Source organism: Gobius niger (genome assembly GCF_951799975.1).
Source record: "Gobius niger genome assembly, chromosome: 7".
Classification (NCBI taxonomy): Eukaryota; Metazoa; Chordata; class Actinopteri; order Gobiiformes; family Gobiidae; genus Gobius; species Gobius niger.
Window position 1 is genome coordinate 19,558,270 of NC_136858.1, and position 24,463 is coordinate 19,582,732.

A 24,463-nucleotide genomic window follows, 5' to 3' on the forward strand; every position below is an offset into this window, starting at 1 on the left:
AAGCTGCTTCAAGTTCATACTCCATATACTGTACTGTACGTGAGTGTCACAAGCAACTCCAGAAGACTCTTATGGTTGCTTTCCCAAGCCTGGATAAAAGTTGAGCCTTTGCATATGGAAATACTGACCTAATGTAAAACCTGTGGTAAATCAATGTAAATAGTGTAGTGAACCTCTGCTCTGAGGAAGATCATTGGCTGTGACCAAAGAGAAGTGTTAACGATGTATGCAATCTGAAAGAGTCCGCATTCTTTTGTATCTGAAGTGTGCACAAAAAGTATACAATGACATTGACCAGAATGGAGTTGTGGTCAATTTGATAAAAGCTATTTGCAAGTCAAAGCAGCAGCAGTGAAAGTACACATAAATATGCATGAGTTCACGTGTGTCCAGGGAGACCATGAATGATCTGAAACTGTTATTGCTTGCGTGTGTGTCTAGGTCTATATATCCTTTGATTCCGACCCGCACATCGCCATTACTGCAAAACAATATGTGTCCTGAAATCTCGCCTCCATAAAAGGCCATAATCACTTTGATGCCTTGGCAAAGTTGTGACATTCTTGTACCACATTTGCAGATAAGTGTTTGTCATAAGTCACAGTCACAGTGCGGACAAAATGCAGATTTGTGCAGATTTGCAAGTGTTCATTGCTGTACATTGATGCAGATTTCTTTGCACATATTCTTGGCTACGTATATGCCTAAGACAGTAGCTTTTGTTGTAGAAATGGCAAATTTTAGGTCATTATGGCATTCAAGTTATGTCACTCTGTGCTGATACAACCTAGTATAGCCCATAGCTGTAAATGCAGCCATGTTATTTACTTTGCCCATACGCTGTCCTCTTCTGGCCTCTGTTCAACTGCACTTGTTGCACATAAAACTTCCTGTCATGACATTAATTCCACTGTTATTTTCTGAAACCTTTAATACTCCATGCGCTTGTGCTCTTTCTTTCTCACATTGTCTTTGTGCCTCACTTTAAGCTCACTTTCCCTGTAGCTCTCCCGGCTGGCAGGATGTCAGTTATTGATCTATTCAAACAACATTTTAGCAATGATAGCGGCTTATGGCTTGTGCCAAATGGAGTACAACAAACAGGAGATCGGGTTTCAGAGCGCCGGAAGAGAAGTAACAATGCTGCATCACTGCAAAGAAATACGGTTATTCTTTTAATATTCATAGCACTGATGGTAAAGAACTCCTCATAGCGTTGGTGTAATGAATTGGGTTTTACAACTCGGAAGTAGTAATCTAATAATACAACTTTGCAGTATCCGGAGAGTTCCTTTACCCAGTACATCACAAGAGCAGTCTCGCGTTGGTGCTGCCAGTGATTCATATTGGAACATGTGTTATAAAACATGGAAATAAAGGATTCAGCCAAATCCCTTTTAGTGTGACATGGATGAACTGGTTTGGGTATTTTTAGACGGAACGGAACTCTAAAGAACAACTGGAGAGAAATAAAACTACTACCAAAATACCTGAATTGGCTCTAGATCTGATGTGTCTGACATCTTTGATGGAATGTGCATTAACCTGTGAAGATATAGTTTTATGTAGTACACTATACTACATAAACACTACATAAACTGGCTTAGCAATATTTAGGTTTTCCCTTCAAACAATAGTGCACTGTATGTTTTGCATGTCATCAGCCTTGTAGCATAGTGCCAGAAAAAATCTGATTTGAAGGTTTTCTGGGGGAAAAAAACTCAAAATACTTTGGAATACTCATCAAGATGACTAAGACAGAAGGTGTTAGTTTGGCTGTAACAAGCATTCTGATTGGCTGAGGACATGGCCAATGATACGAAGAAACGCAACAGTGTTTGGAGAGTAAAATCTAAAAATCTAAAATCTAAAGAAATAACAAGGAAATCATGAGGCTCAGACTGACAATATACTATTTATTTTTTTGAGAGCCCTTGCTATTTTCTCGAGCTGCTTTAAAGTTTATCAAAATGATGGACCTTAAAGGGATAGGCCACCATTGTCACATACTGAGATATGTTCTTACCTGAGCTTAGACGAGTTGATGCGTGATGTGTGCGTGTGCTTAGTTACGCAAATAGGCAGCATAGGTATAGCTCCAAACTGGGGTGACGTTAGAAGCCACCATGCTGTTCCCTATTTAAATACAGTTATGTGAAACGTTACATGATCCAAGTCTAGTAACACAAAATTAAACATGTCGATTTTCTATGCGGATAAGAAGGGGTACTATCTTGTGAGGCGTAATAACATCTGGAGTGCTTCGATGTCCGCGCAGTAATATCATCGAAGTACAGCTTGACTCGAATCACAGCATCTTGCACGATTACAAGAGAGGATGTAGTTTGACAACTTTTGATCGGCACAAGGAAACAAATACAAATCACTTCCATATAAAAGCATTGCGACACTTTCTTCCAACTCGTTTCTCACCGTCATCATTGTTGGTGCACGGCAGCGAGCATATTTTTAGCCTGACCTGTCGCATGCGATAGTGCTTTGCTTGGAGTTTGCTTATGTCACGCTCGAGTAGGGAGTTTAAAAAATAAGTGCAGGGGAGAAGAGCACTACTTAAACAATTATTAGCCTTTGGTTGTGCTGAGGCCGCTACTTAATATTTGATGTCCCCTCTCCTGCCTCTGCTCTGGCCCTCTGTCTCCTCCTCCAGTGCTTCTACCTTTTCCATTTGGCGTTCCTGAAGAATGGCTAAGGGGATCATTTAATTTAGCCATTTTTTGATCAATACAGTCAGATAGTTCTTAAGATGGGGTTGAAATGACCAAGTACCTGTAAAAGGCTTAATTCCCCCGCTTTAAACCTGGGCTTCACAGTTAGTTAAGTTTGTGCTGCTCCCGACAGGTTTCTGTCAGTATCATCAGGGCCTATTTCTTAAAAAGATCAAATAAGGAGCACTCATTTCATTTCATTTCATTTCATTTATTTATTTATTTAATATGGACATAGCAATTACATTGGACGAACCAGATGCATTGTTTAAAGTGTTATAGCACATGTGCTAATTTTCAACACCACTCAGGGTCAGACGTACCCAATTTAATTAGAGACAGTTTGACTTATGCTTTACTTGGTCCCATCTAGAAAGCCTTCATGGGGCCCAAAGTGTGGTTTTGACCTATCATTGATGATATTATTATCATAGCATGGATTTGTTTTCCAGCACAACACAATCAAAATCCACCAATGACATTTAGGCTCTTCTATCTGTTGTTTGTAACTATATGCCCCAGTGTCTCCACTTCCTTCCTGTCATATACACTCCCTCCTCTCGCTAAAGATTGTCCTTTCAAACTGTAATTGTCCTGTCGATATGTTTCAGGTTGACATTTTATTTGATCAGAACGTGAAAACTGGATTTCTAATGTCAAAATATGAGGACTGTCTGTTCAAAGAGCATTAGGTTGAAGAAACTGAACCGTAACCATAACACAGAACATGTTTCTTTTGAGAATACCCGTAATAATCATTATGCATGACCAAGGAGGAACACAATATGTTTCAAAAATAGAAATGTAGCTTGCAGCTTCACATCAACTCCTTTCAACCTGAAATGTCCTCTTTAATAAAGCATAAGGGCCAGAAAATAAGGTATTGTCAATGCTATATTTTGATTGCAACTTATAAATGTTATGTCACTCTCTGTCCACCTCCTCCAAATTCCCGGCATCATGCATGTGATGCATTTTTGTTTAGAGTTAAAGGTCTGCCGGGGTGGATCTAGAGGGGTGGCTCGTAGAGGTCTTGCCACCCCATTGGTGTCATGTAATGTCTCACATCTGCTCTAAAAGATACTGGGGTGCTTAAGATAAGATAAGATAAGATAAGATGATACTTTATTGATCTCACAGATGGAGATCAATAAAGTACTAACTGAGAGACTCACTCTCAGTTAGTACTTTTTTGACAGGACAAAGAATCATAACAACTTCATAGCTAAATAAGGAGCCAGGTGCCAACTCCTGTGGCTCCCAAGATGATGAAACCCCCTACTTATATTATGGACAATGCTACTATTTGTATACAATTTTGGGAGGCTCAGCCGGCAAAAATCCGATCAAGCAAAACTTGCATACCCCCGCTATTTACATCCGACATTGTAAAATGTGTTGCCACCCCAGAAATTATCTCTGACCCTGCTTGCCACCCCGTGATTTTTTTTCTAGATCCACCCCTGAAGGTCTGTGTTTAAGCTCGACCCCTAAACAAACTGTATCCCACCTTCATAAATACCATCCTTTAAAACCGAATAGTAATAAGCAGCATTAAGCCATCTATTTAAATATCCTCATCAAAGCCATGTCACAATCACTAGATGGCAGTCTCGGTTTGAAAAGAAAGTCCCTCTCTTACCTCAGTGCTGTAGTAAAACTGCCTGTGAGCTGTTGTCCCGGTGCTCTGCTCATGAAGTGGGGGTTCTGGGAGATCTCAGCAACACTCTGTTGACACTAATGAATGATAAAACTGTCACTCACACAGATACTCATTTTAAAACCAGTTCAGTATTGTCCCTCTCCTTAGGCTGAAGGAGGCGGTGAGCTCATGAGGCTAATATTATAAGCACCAATCACTTTTATGTCTCTCCATCGAGATGACAACGATAACAGGTTAGTTTTCTGTCAGATTGTGGCAAAAATATGGAATTTATGTTAGTGTATAGTCAAATATTCACTGTCTGACTGTCCAGTTATTCACCATTATTTTACGTTCACCAGAATCTCCTGATGAAAAGATGATATTAAAGAAACAAATAGCCAGCAGAAAATGTAAGCCTGGTCAACTTTTAATGTTGCACTATCCCAAAATGGCTTGTCCTTCTGACCCAATTGTAAGTGCAACACCATTGCCAAGATATTATAGGTCTACAAAATCACAAGCAGGCCTGTTTTATTTTCCACAACGTCTGCTTACTGCACTGTCTGACAAATGAGTTTCCAAATAGTTGTAGCTACAAGAGACGCGTGGGGAAAAGTAACAAAGTAAAAAGTACAAATTAGGTACTTTTAGTACATTTTATGATGAATACTTTTTACTTCACTACATTTTAGAGCCAACATCTGTTCTTTCTACTCCACTATATATTTAAATTGCTCTAAAAGTAAAAGTCAAACTAACTGGTTAACTGGTTTAGTCCCAGTTTAGACTTGGTTTTGTGGTTTACTGCTTTAGACCTTGTTTAGAGCTGGTTTGATTCAAATGATTTAAAGAAATCCTGCACATTAACTCTTAGTACATTTTACAACGCATACTTTTATACTTTTACTTAGTAGTACGTGTTTGGTCCTGTAGCTGCACTTTTCCTTAAGTAAGAATATCGAGTACTTCTTCCACCACTGCAAGAGACCAGTGATATTTTTGCCGACTAAAATTGGACTAAAACTAAATTAAAAGTTTCTCATGAGACTAAAACTATGACTAAAATGTCCAGATATAAGACTAAATAAAAATGAAAAGGAGAGACTAAAATCATCCAAACTTCTATTGACAGTCTGAAAAAGCATCATATCATTTAAATTCACTGCCAAATGAACAGGTCTGAGCTTTATTCATGTGGGAGCAGCTCCATGAAGTCGAGGACCACGATTAAATATGATTATAATGAATATTATCAATGCAAAGTCGACTAAATTAGTCTTCGTTTTAGTCGACTAAATTGACATGCAATTTTAGTCGACTAAAACTAGACTAAAATTGAAAAGGTTTTTTTGACTAAATCTTGACTAAAATTAAATTACATTTTAGTCAAAAGACTAAGACTAAAACTAAAATAAAATATGTTGTCAAAATTAACACTGCTAGAGACACGTGCCATGTTTTACCTGAATTGAAACCAGCGCTGTGGCGTTGTTGGGACACATGCCATAAGTAAGTGAGAAGCTCCTGAACAATTGTGCTCAAGCGGAACTTTATATTTAGACTGTGTGTGACATCTATATCATTTATTCCATTACTCCAGTGCACTGACGTGAGCTACACCCCAATAGCCAAACACGCTATACATCAAAGGCAACATTATGGACCTCAATCATGGACCACATCTCTGCCCCGTCAGTTAACCGGTGGCAGGAGGTGCCAGACCCCGTCGCCCTTTGACCCGACCAGCGCCTCTAATCTAGACATAGCGGAATGAGCGGCATTCTTCAGCTGCCGTATTCTGTGTGCTGAGCTCTCGTGCTCTCTAGGCAGCTCCTGAGGTCCAGACCAGGCGCGTGAGAGAGAAAGGCGAGGGGTGGGAAAGAGGACGTTACGACGTAAAAAAAAGTAGCGCGCAACCCAGTCCGGAGAGAGTGGAGGCACCAAAAGTTTCCAGCGAGCGTTAACAGCGAGGGACCTTTTTTTGAAATGACCGCGCGGGGAGGTCGTGGATGGGATTTACGCGGTGCTAAAAGCTGAATATGGGCCAGGCTGCTGTCTCCACCGTGTCCCAGACAGCTAGCGGCGGTGAGTAGTCTGTCTCATGTGGGCTACGTGCCGTGCGCACTCGATGCGCATTCCGCTATCTTTATTCAGGAAGTCTCTCATTTCTATTTTAGAAACAAAACACGAAACCCGATGTCTTTTGTTGCAAGCGGAGTTGAGCGCTTTTTTTTTCCAAAACAGCTGTAAAACTCGTGGTTAAGTCTTGAGCTGAACTTTAAGAATGCGGGAGGGTGCGTTAAATAAAGTTTTCTAATCCTAAAGTTGAGGAGAGCGCTTTGTGTGGCTCTATGGGTCCCACCCCTGTATTATAAACTGCCCATTTCTCTATCTAATGTAGACTCCAAATAGATGAACATAAAGGCTACTAATAAACTGTTGCATTCTGAGATAATGGTGGAGAGACACGTGGATAAGTGTGTTTTGTTCTGAACGATAAGCTCGAGACCTACTTAAAAGGCCTAGTATTGCGTTATTTCTTGTCTTGAACTTGTACTACTTACGGCTGCCCTTTGACTGGATACGGAAAGTGTAACCAGGAAGGACATGATTGAAAAAGAGGACTCAGTCAAAACCAACGTTTGCAATGTGAGAGACTGACAACTTCACGTGACTCGCTCATTTTTGGACCGAGGATGTGAAAAGATGGGGAGAAATAAGAACTATAGGCTTTTGTTTGCTTAAAGCTCAAATCCCTGGAATCCCATAGCCCATTTCCCACTAATTAATTATGGGATGTAATTTTGAAGGCATGATAGTTGACTTTTACCACGCACCTAAAGAATAAAATAACTGCTGTAGATTACCCTGTTTCTTGCCCCATATCTCCACAGTTAACACCAATGGGCCTGAGTACCGTTAAACGATACCACTGTGAAAGTTCAGGTACTACTGGTATTGAAAAAATAAATATACGAAAGCAGGTACTGACACAGATAAGCCTTTACTGATCTCACAATGGAGAAATTCACTTTCTCCATCAGCTCTCAAGAACACTCAGGGGGTGCAAATAGACAGGACAATGTGCAATCAAAGAAGAGCAGGATAACTGGGATTTCGACGTCACTTTATTTTACACTACCTTGATACATTGTACCGAACTACGTTTAGTACAATGTAATGTGCTCTGTAACAATCTGTAATAACTTGTACCTACGTAGTACATATGCAATGGAATAACTTTGTAAGTACATAATGTAATAGGACTCGAGACCCTTAGGGTTAGGGCTTCAGGTTAGGGTTAGAGTTAGAATTATGTCTTAATACATTATGTACCTTCATAATACAAATATATATTATTCCATTGTGTATGTAACCTATAGGTACAAGTCATTACACGTTGTTACAAAGCCTATTACATTGTGCTAAATTTAGTTAGGTACAATGTATCAAGGGTACTGTAAAATAAAGTGTTACCCTTTATTTTATACTACCCTTCATTCATTGTACCTGCCAGATGTAATGTGCTTTGTAACAAAGTGTAATGACTTGTACCTATGGGTTAGATACGCAATGGAATAATATGTATTTGTATTATGAAGGTACATAATGTAATAAGACATAAGATACAAACTCTAACCCTAACCTGAAGCCCTAACCCTTAAGGGTCTTGTGTCATATTACATTATGTACCTCCAAACAACAAATACACATTATTCCATTGTGTATGTACTACATAGGTACAAGTTGTTACACTTTGTTACAAATCAGATGACACTATACTCAATTTTATGAGGTACAATGTATCAAGGTAGTGTAAAATAAAGTTCCAGGGGAAAGCATTAAAGGAAGTTGATAGTTTTGCGTCAAATAAATTATAGACATAGAAAAGAAATAGTTTGTATTACATTATTGTTCTATTTGATGATTCTAGATGACAAATATTTTAGTATATGGGAAAGAAGTATCGTTCCGGCCTCTTCCATTCATAGCTAATCCCACGCTCAGCCGTCCCTCTGCACATTCACGTTGTTTTGGTAGCACGTCGGCAGTTTAGGAACCGCTCTGTTTCATAGCCCACTTAAGCCCACATTGGGACCTCCAGGCCATGGCAGGGATCCATATTGTTAATGCCCTATTTGGTGTGTGACGAGTTACATAATGCCGTAGTGATTGCTTTAAATGCTGAATCCACACTACTTTAGGCAATAGATTGAAGAAGAAGCTCTCTCGTCGGGCTAAAACTAGCAAACGCGTGTTGAGGATTTGATGAAATGATGCCTGTAATATCAGGGAGATGAGAACATTTGCAGAATGGAAGAAATTACAGAGGTGTTAAAACTGCAGCCAGTGCCCAGGGCCGCCCTCTCTTTTTGCTCATCTGATATAACCAAGGGAAAACAACAGTTCATATTATATCTGAAGTATTTTTCAACCGGAAGGCAAAATAGATGTATGTTTTTGTTGTGACTACTCCGGCTTTAGCAGTAGTTTGTACAATTGTGCCTTTGGTAATTCACCTTTTACTGTAACAGTTATATAGTTACACCTACCAAACGAATGCCTGTACATATTCTGTTTTGTTTTTGCTTTTGACATTTTCCAGTTGTCATCTCCTGTATTGCGTTCATTTGTTACATTTAGTCTGTTCATAATGCCTTAGTTGCAGAGAAGGAAGGAAGCCTCTCCCTTTCCACCCCCGTTTTCTCAACACATGTTACTGCTATAACGTCTGAAAAAAAAAAAAAAGAAGAAAAAAACCTCCCACTGGCTCGGTCACACATACATGACTTCAACCCGGCATCACGTCACACATTTGACTGTAAAATGTTACCAGCTCTACCTTGTACCTACCCATTTGTTTGTCCTGCTCATTCCCACAATAAAACCATGGAGTCAAGTTACTGTTTCATGAGAAAAATTGTAACCAGTTGAAAATACTGCTGAAGTTGTGCTTTTGATTATCCACAGTGACTCGATCCAACCCCTGACTCACACTTCCAGTATGACACAGTATTACTCTAGTCAGCACGTTGCAAGTATAAAGCAATGCAATGCTGTACTTTACTGCATGCAATACTGGACTTTATTAGAAAGAGTTCACAGTGCAGTGCAGGAACGTCATGTAGTTATATTGTTTTTTGTTTCTGGTTAAATATTTGGTCCAGGACCTGGACCAAATACATATTTAGGGTCACATTGAACGTTGTCATAATGTCAGGTGGAGAGCAGGGGCCTGTAAGAACTATTGGCTACTGACTGTTCCAAATTGAATATCTACTGAAGTCCAATTGTTTATTGTCTAGGTATAGGCAAGGCAAGGCAGGTTTATTTGTAGAGCACAATTCATACACAAGGCAATTCAAAGTGCTTAACAGTTGCATAAAATTACAAGAGAACAGTTAAAATCAATAAAAACATCAACATGAAATTAATCAATTACAGCAAAAGGCAAGAGTGCAGATAAATTACTTTCAAACATATACACGGGCAAAAAGAACTGTTTTCAGCCTGGATTTGAACATTGTCAGAGTCGAGGCCTGTCTCACATCCTCGTGAAGACTGTTCCAGATTTTAGCTGTGTGAAACTAAAAACGCAGCCTCACCGTGTTTAGTCCTGACTCTGGGAACCACCAGGAGACCCCTCCCTGAAGTTCTCAGGGCCCGAGATGGTTCATACGCCTGTAACATGTCAGAGATCAGAGCACTGGACGAATATGGTCGTATTTCCTGGTTCTTGTCAGGACTCGAGCAGCAGCGTTCAGGATGCTGCTCAAGGCCAACAAACAATAAACAATTGATTGAATATTCCCACAACCTTTCATTGCTATTGAAAGTATTGTATTGTGTAGATTTGTGTTTTTGTTTCACTTGGATAGGCGTCTAATTACAGACACGCTAACATGTAAGCCATGAACCTGGTTAATTACAGTTAATTAAGGCAAATTTGACTTCTACCATAAATCTCTCAGCTGAGTTTTGATTCTACAGACTCTTGAAAATGCTGTATTGTTTGTGATGTGAATGCTGCTCTAACCTCATCATCTGTGTTGGGTTGCTATTATCACTTCCTTCTGGCTGCACAATGTGGTCACCATGAGCACATAACCCTATTTCATTTATGTGCACCTTTGTTGTCCTCACGAGAGCCCAAGACAAGCTCCAGGGAGAAGTGTTTTCTGCTTGTTCGAGATTCTTTTTTTTTTTTTGCCTGTTGGTCACTACGTTAAATGGGAGTGAACAAGCTGGACATAAAAGTCATGTTTAGTGATGCTTAGAGTTTTTTACTGTTTCTTTTGAACATTCTCTCAGCTTCCAGGAATCGGAGCACACTTTGTCCCTGTATAATCCCTCAAGTAGTTTGGCAGAGGGTCTAATGTACTTGATTATTGCGGTTACGGCCGGTCCCATCTTAAACCATACGCAAAGCAGCTGCTCAGAAAGTCCCATTGTTTTAAACACAACACAAGAACAGGAAGCAGTGTATGCAATGTGTGCAGAGGTCGAGGGGGGTGTCTAGGGACGGCTCCGCTTTAAGGTTGAAATATGAAATTGTTTCTTTATTTCCTCTGATTGAGGGACCACAGAGTGTGTTTATATCCCAATCTTATTTCTGGGGAGCTACAGCACTTCCAATGAAGGAGGGACCAACTCACCCAGCAGACTCTTATGAAAGAAAGAACTATGAATGTGCAACTTAAAATACTCTATATATGTATGAATATTTAGCCTATGTATGTCTTTGCACAATCCAGTATTTATAAGGTTGCTCAAGTAATCGCATCTGTGTCAAAGACAGCAAAGTCCTGTACAAACAATACAATATTCTGTCTCAATGGAGTCTTATTATGTTAAAGACATGTAAGGCTGCAACTAACGATTATTTTTCTATTAATTAATCTATCGATTATTTTTTCGATTAATCGATTAATCTATCGATTATCTTTTCGATTAATCTATCGATTATTTTTCATGTTACCGATTATTTTTTCATTTAAAATGAAGAAAAAAACATTGATGTTTCCAAATGGCATGGCTTTTATTTATTTATTTACTACTAGTCTTTTTTCCCCACTTTTTAAAATGGAAAAAGGCAAATGGGCCCATTCTCTCACTTCTGGCCCTGACCCACAGTTTGGGAGCCACTGATTTAAAATTAACTGAAACCTGCACCTGACGGTTATTTCTGTCTGACCACTGAGAATTAGCCTGCGAGTCGCTCAACTCGTTATAGACTGTGCACATTCAGAGAACCAGGGTTACTGTAAGTTACTGTGCTCGTGTGGATTCAACTCCTCTTTGAGACAAAAAGGCCACGGACACGGCTTTACTCTCGTATATTCATCAAACTACTGTCCTGATTCTCCACCAGACACAACAAGTAGAGAGTTTAAATGAGTGTTTTAGCCGATGCCCCGAGTCCGCGCAGAGAAAACATGAGAGCAGCGCGTTAGTTGTGCTGCTGTGATATGACATTTCCGCGTCACTTGTTTACATTTTACTTCCAGCGTGGCTGCGCGTAATGCAGACGCTGCGAGCGAGGGGGGAAAAGCACGCCAAAAGTCGTCAAAAGTGTGGTAGTATTTCCAGAAACGGCCTAATAATGTTGTTGTTTGCACACTGTGTCGAGCGGAAATGTCATATCACAGCAGCACAACTAACCTGGCTAACGCCAGACTGCTGTGCGCGCTCCAATCATTTCCAACTGCAATATCACTTGTGATTTTAGTCTGGCGTTAGCCAGGCTACAGCACAACGGCTATAAACGAACATGTGAAACGAAAACACCCGCGGCTGCAAGGGCCCCGATCTCAGTCAAACTACGGTGTTGTTTCACTGATTAATCAACGCGTTGTTACGGGGACAGGCTCTGACAGCGCGCACGCACTCTCCGCCTACTTTGCCACATATAAAACCAAAACGGAGCAGTGCTGAAGTGAATGAGCAGGAGAGACCGACCGCCTTTCCCGTCTCTCCCAACACGCGAGTAGGCTACTTCTCCGCTCGTGTCCCGCTCGGCTGTCTGTCTCCCGGTGCTCGTTTCACCTCATGCGCGGCTGCATCATGTCACCCGTGTCCCGGGCGCAGCTCTCATGTTTTCTCTGCGCGGACTCGGGGCATCGGCTAAAACACTCATTTAAACTCTCTACTTGTTGTGTCTGGTGGAGAATCAGGACAGTAGTTTGATGAATATACGAGAGTAAAGCCGTGTCCGTGGCCTTTTTGTCTCAAAGAGGAGTTGAATCCACACGAGCACAGTAACTTACAGTAACCCTGGTTCTCTGAATGTGCACAGTCTATAACGAGTTGAGCGACTCGCAGGCTAATTCTCAGTGGTCAGAAATAACCGTCAGGTGCAGGTTTCAGTTAGTTTTAAATCAGCGGCTCCCAAACTGTGGGTCAGGGCCAGAAGTGAGAGAATGGGCCCATTTGCCTTTTTCCATTTTAAAAAGTGGGGAAAATAGACTAGTAGTAAATAAATAAATAAAAGCCATGCCATTTGGAAACATCAATGTTTTTTTCTTCATTTTAAATGAAAAAATAATCGGTAACATGAAAAATAATCGATAGATTAATCGAAAAAATAATCGATAGATTAATCGATTAATCGAAAAAATAATCGATAGATTAATCAATAGAAAAATAATCGTTAGTTGCAGCCTTACTGTCCTACACCAGAACTGCACAGAATAAAACATAGAGAAAAAAGCGACCCATCAGATTCTTACAAAACGATTTGTTCATAGCCTGATCGTCTAAAATTATACTTTTACATATAACAGTAAAACAGTGCACATTAATGAGCTTTCAGCACTGATACTTGTGTAAATGTGCTGTATTTAGAGAGCAGAAGCTACTTTCCATTTGTCTTACAATATACATTAAAAAAGTCACAACAAATAGAATAGCATATACAACACTATTTACAACCAGCCTATGAAATTACAACATTAAAAACTTTTCATATCTCACAATTATAACAGAATTGTTTAGCTTTTTTTTGCTCTTTTTATTTCTTTTTAATTGTCTAGATGCTTAAGGTTATACGACACTGTGTTATACTCTCATATTTACAGTCACTCTTTGCTCGGACTTAGTTTAATTGTGAAAGCCGCTACTTATATCTGCTATTACCCTCTATTTCCATGCCTCCACATTGCTCTGTGGAGCAGGAGACTCACAGCAGCCTATCTGTGCAGGAAGAGGAGGAGCTTTGCACGGACATGGAACTGGCCAAAACACACAGAGCCATTGCACCCAGGCCTGCAAGAAAAATATCCTGCTGTTGCTGATAACAGCAACACTGTACTGATCATCATCTGCCTCTGGTCGCTACTACTTACCCCACATTAGCTTTATCTGCATGTCTGATCGGTTCTTAAATAGTTTTAGCTTTAGTTTAGTTTATTAGTTTACTTGTAAGGGACAATGTACAAAATTTCCATCTGCAGTCCCCGGGCAGGTGCACACAGTATTAAAACATTACATTACAAGTAACTGTCAGCAGCACTAACCAATACATGCTGAACAGTAATCATTTAAAACTAATCACATCCTAAAATCTATACAACATAGTAAAAAAAAAAAAAAGTTTGCTACAGTATTACATTTGTAGACTTGAAGTGCACTGATGCTGACGCAGCTGGTTATTGAGGATGTATTTCTTTCTGTTTCGAGAGAAATGTCAGACTGTCAGGGAGTTGATTCCATTATTTAATGGTTTTAAATGAACATGATGTCTGTGCAAAGGCAGATGAAAAGATTTAATGTGTATTTTGTCTTCCCCACTGGTTCTCGGCATGCATAGTTTGAGCACCAAGCCTAAATTTGTCTTTGAGCATTTATTAATATTTCATTTTGAAGCAATTTGCTGTCTAGATTTTTCCAGAGGGATTTTATCCTTGGTCTTTTTTGGGGACCAACCTTTTATAACTCTCTACTGTTGACTTCTGCTGTTAGTGCATTTTGAAAACTAAAAAAATGTTTTGATTGTTTTTCACGCATCTCATTTTAGTAGAAATCATGAGTGGTTGATGTAGCCAATGTTTAAAACTGATGACAGAATTTCAAAGGTTGTACTGGTTATTATAGTTTTTTGCTTTTACTCAAACATGTCTTCTAATTATTAATCAAAGCTTGACTCATTGCTCTTCTTCCTGTGTCGTCTACAGTGGATGGATTGGAGAAGTCTTCTTCCCTGGCCGGCTGTGACGTGGTGGTGGACAGCGCCACAAACACGCCCAATGGCTCCCGGCAGCAGAGGGGCAAGCTGTCGTCCTTAGGAAAACTCTTCAAGCCCTGGAAATGGAGGAAGAAGAAAACCAGTGACAAGTTCCAGGATCTTTCCAAAGGTATGTGCCATTGTAGGAAATTTCAAGCTGATCGTGATGGATTTGAATGTTGTTAAAATGACATCGTCAGGTTGCAGAATATTATGTTTTTGTATCAAACTATTAAAGCTTCATACACAGTAATACTAGTGCCATAAAATCTACATTCCTCTACTTTTTCTGGGCTGCTCTGCCTTAGGCTGAAACACCACAGATAAGAGAGAGATGCCGCTCTCTCATTGGTATCAAGTTACTCACCAGGTGTGAGTGAAAATTATAGAGAAAGTTGAAAGGAAATATTCACACCTGGTCATCTTGAACGGTTGCTGGCTATTTCCTGCTACATCTGTTGCTGTTTGGGTTATAAGCTTTTATTGCAACTATTCAAAATATCTCATAAAAAAAAATATCTCTCCTTCCTTCTTCACCTTCTAAGCCTACACCGCGTTCACAGTTATTATGCAAATTATATTTTTGTAAATGTCAACTCAACTGACAGCATCATTTTCAAGTCTTTAACATTTAGAGGATCATTTGAATGTGATTGAAAAAATCTACCAATGATCACAGTCATTTTTTCAAAAATAAGTAAGTAAACAACTCAAAATGCACTGTTCAGAATTATTGTGCACACCTCATAGATGTTTTGCTTGAGGCTCCAAAGGTTCTCAATATGGTTCAGGTCAGGGTAGGATGGGTCCCACATCATGAGTTTCTCTCTTTTTATGCCCAAGGAGAGGGCATAAAAGGATCATTGGTAAAGAATACCAATGATGCAGAGGTATTCTTTACAGCATTACATGGTGCGTTGTCATGCATGAAGATGATTTTGTTATGGAAAGCACGGTTCTTCTTTTTGTACCATGGAAGAAAGTGTTCAGTCAGAAACTCTGACGTCACAGCCTTGTTGGGACATGGTGGCCATTCACCAACCATCCACTGCTCCATTCATCTGACCATCCAGGGTCACACACCACTCATCAGTGAACAAGACTGTTTGAAAATGAGTCTTCATGTATTTCTGAGCCACTGCAGCCATTTCTGTTCATGAGCTTCAATTAACAGTTTAGGGGAGGCCGGATAGAAGGTTTATGCACAACTGCAGCCTCTGGAGGGTCCGACACCTTGATGTCCGGGAGACTCCAGAGTCACCAGCAGCTTCAAATTCCTGTCTGCTGCTTTGTAGCAGCTTTTCTCTTAATCTGATGTGTTTGTCTGGCTGAAACCGTCCATATTGTGCCTTTATCTGCACAAACCCGAGTGTGTCTGAATCAGCCACAGATCTCTCATAAGGTTTTCATACCTAGACCAAGGCATTCAACTATTTCATGCTTTTCATCAGCAGAGAGATCCTTTTTCTTTCCCTTATTGCTTGATGTTGGTCTGCTTAATAATGTGGAACGGCTTAACTGACAACTAATCATCACAGGCGTCTGAGATTAATGTCAGTGATTCAAAGAGCCCTGAGACACAATGCCATCCATGAGTTTCTTTGAAAAACGTTAATTTTTCTTTTTTCTTTTACCTTTTTGACAACTTTGAACGCAGTTGCACTTGTCAGCAGTGGTGGCTAGAACTGCAGAAGTCAGTGAAATGCAGGTATTCATCCTTCTCCTTGTACCAAACAATGAAAGGCCTTCCATCTGTTTAGGCAGCCTGAAAATCTTGGATTACTGTGTCTTCTACCAGTCCAAACTGTGACACATTAGACACAAGGGAGGCAAATGCCTTCATAATCCCCATAGACTTTTTGTGTTTGGGCATTGAGGGGTCAGAAGTGTCAGTGTATATGGATATAATCATAGCAGCAGAGAAAAAGAAGATATGCTGTACGTGCATTTGATTTAAACAAGCAACAATCTTCTAATGTGTTTTGGTTTCTCTTTCAGTTTTAGAAAGAAAAATCTCAACAAGACAAACACGGGAAGAGCTAATTAAAAAAGGCGTGCTCATCGCTGACCAAGGTTTGTGACTAGCTTTGCAATTGAACTCATGTGAATATGAGAACTGAACCAGGACTAAAATAAGGACCACCCAAATAGGCAAAGAGAGCTAGTGGCTCCACTGGACGCCTGCCCCACCCAAATACATACAAATATGTGAATGAGCAGAACAATATTAAGGATCAGTAATTACAGTGCCAACATCTTTGCAAATCACATTGATACTCAGGAAGATCAATCTGAAAGTCAGTTTATATAAGTTTACTCACACTGGTGGATTTTTTATATTTTTTTCTGGGCCATTTCTCAAAGAATATGAATGAAAACACAAAACCTTTTTTTCACTCATCCTCAGTGATCTTGTGAAGCCATTTATTGTGAAAAAAACATGTGAACTAATTTCAAATCACCATAACAAATAAATACCAAAATGACACTGTTGAAAAGTTTACACAACCCAGTTCCTAATACCGTGTATTTCCCCCTTTAGCATCAATGACAGCTTGCAGTCTTTTAAGGGTCATTGTAGAGAAGGTTTTGTATATAATCTAATGGTAAAGCGGCCCATTCTTCTTGGCAAAAAGCCTCCAGTTCCTGTAAATTCCTTAGCTGTCTTGCATGAACAGCACATTTGAGCTCTTCCCACAGTGACTCAATGATATTGAGGTAAGGAGACTGAGATGGCCACTAACGGGACCGTCACTTTATTCTGCTGGAGCCAGTAGCACCCACGAATTACCTTCACATTCTTTGAGAAATGGCCCAAAGTGTAAAGTTATTGGCATAACTGTATGTGTTTTGTATAATGTAATCAAGTGAGTCGCACTGTGTAAGTCCTCTTCCTCCTGTAGAAGAGCCTGTGAGCAGTGAGAGCCTGAATGGCCATGCAACATCGAGCGTGACATCGGGGGAAGTCAAGGTGGACATCGAATCACCGGACTCACAACTGCAGGAGCCGCCCGTCCCGCCAGTTAACCGCTCTGAGGACAAGCCAGGTCTGATGCACTGTGCTGCATTCACTGTGTTTTCAAATGTAGTGGAGATTCATGGAAAATCTGTCTCGCTTAACTTTTAAGATATAAACATTTAAAGGCCACTTTATCCTAGATTTGTGTTTTTGAGCACATAATCGCACAACATGCAATATTTTTATTGCACTTTGTTGATTTAGGAGGTTGTTTTCAAATATGTGAACATTAATGTGTGATGCCGCTCACCACAGTCTATAGATTGGTCCATAGATCAGACGATCCAAAAAACATGTAAGAAGTTGTAAATATGTGATACATTCCCTTTGCTTGAGCCAAACATTGCTGCTACTGTGTATCTTTGAAGTGCTTCTCTCTTGGTGGAGGAATGTTTTTTGCCTCAACTGCAGCAAACGGGCTGACACTGAACCCTCTTTGGGATCTCTGCTGTGTCTAATGTGTACAAATAGATATTCCCGTTATATCAGCCTGCTGCAGCAGATGTTTACAGTCCGAACAAAGCTGTGGCGGTCTTCTAATGCCCCGCTCTCCCTTAAGAGACCTCCCTCTGCCTGCTCCCGCTAAGTGTTCTCATCTCTACTGTGTTAGCATTGAACTCCACCATTTGGGGATTTACTATTTGTGCACCGGTCAATAATCACAAAGGCACAGACATGCTTGTTGTAATGTGTCTGTAATGTGTTATAGTTTTTTCATTTGTTTTCTTTTAACTCTTCAATGAAACCGAAATGATGCTATGTACATGTACTGTACATCTGCACTTTCTTAGTCACACAGTAAAGATTAAAAAGTTTCAAGTTGGCTTTAATTGTTCAATGTTTATATGGCTTGTTGTAATTGTAATTGTTGTAATGTTAATCTTGATTTTCTGATTAATATGGCAACACAGTCCCCTATTGACAACTATCTTTTGTATCTTGCTTGCCCTGTCGTCTCCTCAGTGATGCACACTTAGTCTTAATGTTCCTCTCTGATCTTAGTCCTAATTTAACCGAGTAACATCATCCTTTCCTTTGTGCTTCCTCTGGCCTGCTCAGAGAGGACTAATACTAAACCCATCACACGGTCAAACCCGGTGCGCCCTCGGGACGCCCCGCCTAAAAAGCAGCACACAGCCTCTCAGCCCACCTCCTCCAAAACCTCAGGGGCAGGCACAGTCAGGCACAGAGAGGCTTCCGCTGGTGCTAAAAAAACTACCAAATCCACCGGGAAGGCAGGCTCTTCCACGCAAACTAAAGCTAACACCCGGAACACTAACAACACTAACCGAGGGACTGGTAAGTTTAGCTAGTCTGAACAAATGGCACTAGCCTGGTCCCCGCATGCAAATGTGAATGAGGTAAAGTCTCACTACCCAGAATCCCTCTGTCTTGTTACCACTTTTCCTCTTTAAGTTGGTGGTTTACTTCAAGTGGGTCATTTGTTCTTGATATTGTGTTGGATTAACATTGGCTAACAGTAAAACACAAAACTGAATTTTATCTACTAATATACATTTAACTGAGTTTCATAGAAACGTGACTTTAAATGAGTTAGCTGCAATTTACGTTCTGAAGCTACTTAGGCTGCTTTAATTTAATAACTGGACTTCACAATAATGCAAGAGCATTTCCTGGAGTCACGGCCCATATATACTCAATACCATGTTGTTGTTGTATAAAAAGTAGAACCCACATGAAAACAGTATCCCACCACATGGTCAGGATATTTGTCATGAATGTTTCTATATAATCAAAAATATGCCTTCAGTGTATTGTATGTTCAATGTTGCAGTAATGTTTCCTTTTTGTTTACACTTGTCCTAACTATAAGATACTGTTTGGTTCTTGTGTGAGAGAGAGGTTGTATTGCATGGCATGCATAAAATTGTTAGTTAAAATGTCATGCAGATGTGAATAGAAGTGTGACGTTTGGCATGATCCTTAAACCCTTATCTCAGGAGCACATACAGTACCTTACTGTAGTAACTAGAAACAATCTTTCATGTGATCTCTCTTTTTCTCTGGTGAATGCGTCATGTCATTATAAAATATCACATATTTTACCTTTTCCAGAGTAACTTGGGACGAGGCGACTTTAGCCACTGACTTTTGTCAGTGTTTTTTATTTAGTAGATTTAATAGATTTAGGTTTAACAGATTTGATTGAATATACTGTACTTTATCATTGTTTAGATGAAATACATGACTTTACATGTAAAGTTGTTTATCATATTCCATTCCTAAAGAAGCAGAATAATGTTTTTGTTTATTTAAAGGGGGGGTATTATGCAAAATCGACTTTTTCAAGCTTTACATCATGTTATAATCTCATTCCCTCAATAAAAACATGCCTGAAGTGTTGCCTTGGCACATTCACGTATTTTTGAGTAATCTGTAAAAACTCTGATGGCAGCCATTTTAGGGATTGCCTGAGTCCTCCTAGGAACGGCCCACCTCCTGGAGACGCCTCTGAGCTTTCGTCACCAGCCGAGTAACCAACCACTGCTCCTCAGCAGAGCCCCCTCCCCACTGATGCCAGAGACAGCGTGTGGAGGGGGCGTGTCTGAAAGGGTCAGAGGTTCTTAAAGAGACAGAGGCCTATTTCAAGACATTCGCTACAGCCATTTTGAGAGAGCAATATTATACAAGGCAGTTATTTTAATTTACTGCATTTACAGACCAACAGAAGGTTTCGTCATCATTGTAGTGTGCTATAGACTGGTGCTATGTGATTGAAAAAAGCATAATACCCCCTCTTTAAGTACTTTTTAACTGAAGTAAAATACAATATAATTTTAGTTTCTGATGGAGAGCAGCCATGGACTGTCAATGGGCGTCTAGCCTGGATAAACAGAGGAATATGTCTATAAGGGCATAAATCTAAGTCATATTTTCAGCTGCTGCTGTACAAAAGCTTAAAAAAAAGACACAACATTTAATGTCATTGTGATGATTATGACATGAATTTGAAATTGTTATAAATCCACGGAGTGTCTATTTACATCTACCTTTTTCCAACAACAGAAATAAATCAACTTTTTCTTTCTTTTTTTCCTGTTTTAGCCAAATCTTCCCAGCCAAAGAAGACAGGAAATGCCACAAAAACAATGACTAATTCCAGTCCTCGGTCGAAGGATTCAGGAACTGCAGCGCGGTCATCCGGAGCAGATGCAAAGGCAAACCGGAAATCCGACACTACTTCTTCCTCTGGACCTCACAAGACTCAGAAAGCGGGCTCAAAATCCTCTGAACCAAAACCCAAAAACTCAGAGGCAAAGGAAACTAAAGTCGCACCAAAACCTGTACAGACTTCTTCGAGTGCCGCTGAGGAGGCGCGAACTGTAAGTGTAGAAGCCAAGGCACAGACCCCATATGTTAACCCTGCCACAGAGGACACTTCCTTCACTGAGAAGGAGACGAACAGCTGTTCACAGGGGGAGCAACTGTCCCAACCAGGACAACAGGGAGGAGAGGAGCAGAGTACAGGGGAGAGTGATCCAGCTGGCCAAGATAGTCCCAGGTATCAGTTTTCAAATGTTTTCAAAGCATCAGATTGTAATAATTCACAATCACAGATTTTTTAAATTGCAGTATTTTCTGTTTATTAAACTGTCCAGTCCACTCACCGTCTAATGCCCATAGTTGCAGTGGATGAGCTTTACCTCAGTCTGTGTTTTTGTTTATAGTTCTGTGGAGAGTCCATCAGAAAAGCAGGGGCTGAGTGTAAACACAGACAACCCAGAGGTAACAGTGATCCCGGACCGGCCCAGGAGTCAAACCAGTGACTCGGACTCAGATGGACCAATCCTGTACCGGGACGATGACGAGGAAGAGGATGACGAGTATATTAACAGTGTGTAGTTATGATCATAATGACACATTTAGACATGATCAAGCAGATATTGTATTCACCCGTCTTCTGTAGGCTCTTTGGCCAGCAAGATTCGGAGGCGAGACACTCTCAATATTAAGCTTGGAAACCGACCCAGCAAGAGGGAGCTGGAGGAGAAAAACATTCTTCCACGAAGCTCGGAGACAGAGAGGCAGGAGCTGCGCCAACAAATTGGCAGCAAACTTGTCAGGTACACGTGCACGGTCATAGAGTTAGAGCTGGGTGAGCTTGTTCTCTGCCTGGCTGAACATTGTGTTTCTGGCTCCACAAACACAGCGTTCAAGAATACACTGCCCTCTGTGACACCCTACGGTTTCTCTTTAGTTACACTGCACTTTCTTCAAACCTTTTTCAGGCGCTTGAGCCAAAGACCTAGCACAGAAGAGCTGGAACAGAGGAACATCCTCAAACGTGAGTTCACTTAATACATTGTTACATTAGAGGTTGAGTAGAAGCATGTAAAATCAAGTTGTCTTTTTGCAGAGAAGAATGAAGCAGAGGAACACGAAGCCAAACAAGAGATTAAAAGACGACTCTCCAGAAAGGTACATTAAACACAGAACAGGAAAAGCGAGGACAGAGAAAGGCTATATTTAGCTGTTTCTTTGCCTCATGAGTCATAGTGAAGATCAAACTGACCTTTGTAGGAAAACAGCCCCATCTAGTGGACACAGCTTTAATAAACAGGATTTTACACGAACGTGGTATAAGTTAATCAATAGTGTGTGATACAAAATTATGTAAGTCGAAATGTCTCTGTGTAAGAACAAACTGGTCTTGTTTTCCAGCTGAGCGTGAGGCCGACGGTCGCAGAGTTAGTCGCTCGCAGGATCTTATGTTTTAATGAGTACGTGGAGGTCACAGATGCAAGCAGCTATGATCGAAGAGCGGACAAGCCCTGGACTCGGCTCACCCCTGCGGACAAGGTACTGTCGGGAAATACGGCCTTTAAACCTCACACGTGTCCTACATGTCTGAAGCTTCTGAATGTGCGCTGTGTATTCTCTACTCACCTCGAGGTCCAAATGTCTTTATAAATAATTGAACTGCATAACATAACTGAGCTCCAGTGTTGTCCATGACTTCAAGCAACTACTGATATCCTTTTTCGTGTGTTTGGTTTCTAAAATATTTCTCCTCTGCTCTAGGCTGCTATTCGCAAGGAGCTAAATGAGTTTAAGAGTCGAGAGATGGAGGTTCATGAGGACAGTAAACAGTTTACCAGGTAATACTGACAACCCCACACACACAGTCGAGTTTTTACTGGGTCGCAAATGTCAATTGTTTGTGGGTTTGGTCAAACAAAAGTCCATCACCTTCGCTCCACTCGCCTCTGTGGTGCATGATGTGTTTAAATGCAACATCTCAGCCACTTTACAATTTGGTGGGACAGTTGACAACCCCTAACTCTGTGAAGAAGACATTAAGGTTATTCACAAAAGAGTCGGCCGTCATGATCAAATGTCCAGCTGTACCACTTTGTTACACTTTTCTGTATGCTCTTATTGTTTACCTCTTGAACCTATTTCTCCATGAATATGAGATAGATTTCCCAAAAATACTATTATTGTAATTTTCCTGAGGTTGTAAAAACAGATGCAATGGTCGTGGGCGTGTCGGGCAGGACTTTCAGGTCAGAATTAACCCTGACCTGCAAATCACTAACACACACCACAGTGCTCTGAGACCATAAATCCAACTTCAGCTCTCATTTATTAAAGTGCTGTTTATTTGCCTGTTTTTAATCAATATTAATATTACATTGGTCCCTCTAAGCAATTTCCACCATTAGAGACAAACGTGCTCCTTCAGTTCATTAACCTTGTGCATTGATTACCAATAAAGTCTTGGTTTATTCACTCATGTTCACGCAAAAAGTATAAAAGTTGAGTCTAAGGTCAATTACCTTTTGAAATGAAACTCTACACATGTCTATTGCTATTACAGGAAACAGCATATGGTTTATGCTTTTGTAAATGTTATAAACTGTTGGAAATTATTCAAAGAAAAATGAAACAGTGCATTGAACAAACTAGTAATTGTGCAGCTCACACTGATTATTATTTGTAATTATAAAAAGCTGTCAATCAAGTAAAGTTCTGTTAAATTTCCAGAAGAAAAAAAACATGACAAATAAGCTATTAAAAAAGATGATAACACAACAAAAACACTTCCAAAATGTGACAAAAACATGGTAAAAGAGAAACAAAAACGTGCTGGGAAAGCAACAATAACACGACAAAAAAAATCAATAAGAAAGAGCGACAAAAAAGTGACAAAAATACATTAAGAAATGACCAATACATGACAAAAACTTCAAAAAGGCTTAAAATATGTGGGGGGAAAAGTGGCGATAACATGACAAAAAGTTAAGACCAATTTTGTAGGTCTTAGCTTTCAAATGAGGCGTCACGCTCATAGATATATATAAAGGCTAGATGTCTTAAGGCAGAGTCACTTCCGGCATAACGGGCGGCCATCTTGCCACAGGAAAACTTTGTGACGAGCTCAAGTAAGTGAGTGATCAGCACGAACACAAATCCGCATATCTCGCTCAAATCTTCCTGGATTTACAAACGGTTCGGTTTATTACAAACGTTATTAACGTGGCTATAATTCTGACTGCTCTAACATGTTGAAATAAAGATTTTTTATTCATATGTATGCAGTGTCATACCTACATCTCTGAGGTTTATAACAAACCAAACCGTTTGAAAATCGGTAGAAAATTGAGCAAGTTATGGTTATTTAAAAGTACACGCACCATAAAACACAATGTTATGTGTGAGTGAGCTCCCTGTGGCAAGATGGCCGCCGTGTGCAGACGTTGCCCTCTATTGGCCAGCAGCGCGTATGAAACATCTATGGTCATGCTCACGCTTGTTTTCGTGTAGTAAGTAACTGATTTTATCTTGACTAGTAAGTAACTGATTTTATCTTGACTTTTTTTTTTTTA

At 40.1% G+C, this 24,463-nt stretch overlaps 1 protein-coding gene across 3 annotated transcripts in view; it reads left to right on the plus strand.

Moving 5' to 3' along the window:
* phactr2 (phosphatase and actin regulator 2) overlaps positions 1-24,463 on the plus strand; it is a 28,238-nt gene that overhangs the window by 648 nt on the left and 3,127 nt on the right. The window contains exons 1-12 of one of the 3 annotated variants that reach the window (XM_079559638.1): positions 6,239-6,456; positions 14,544-14,723; positions 16,592-16,666; positions 17,497-17,640; positions 18,672-18,911; positions 20,679-21,135; positions 21,302-21,468; positions 21,541-21,697; positions 21,863-21,918; positions 21,991-22,052; positions 22,296-22,433; positions 22,656-22,732. In XM_079559638.1, the coding sequence (XP_079415764.1) occupies positions 6,411-6,456; positions 14,544-14,723; positions 16,592-16,666; positions 17,497-17,640; positions 18,672-18,911; positions 20,679-21,135; positions 21,302-21,468; positions 21,541-21,697; positions 21,863-21,918; positions 21,991-22,052; positions 22,296-22,433; positions 22,656-22,732 (1,799 nt within the window). In that variant the 5' untranslated portion in view covers positions 6,239-6,410. Of the gene's footprint in view, positions 1-6,238; positions 6,457-14,543; positions 14,724-16,591; positions 16,667-17,496; positions 17,641-18,671; positions 18,912-20,678; positions 21,136-21,301; positions 21,469-21,540; positions 21,698-21,862; positions 21,919-21,990; positions 22,053-22,295; positions 22,434-22,655; positions 22,733-24,463 lie in introns of those variants that run through there. The other 2 variants (XM_079559639.1, XM_079559640.1) reach the window with 2 other exon arrangements.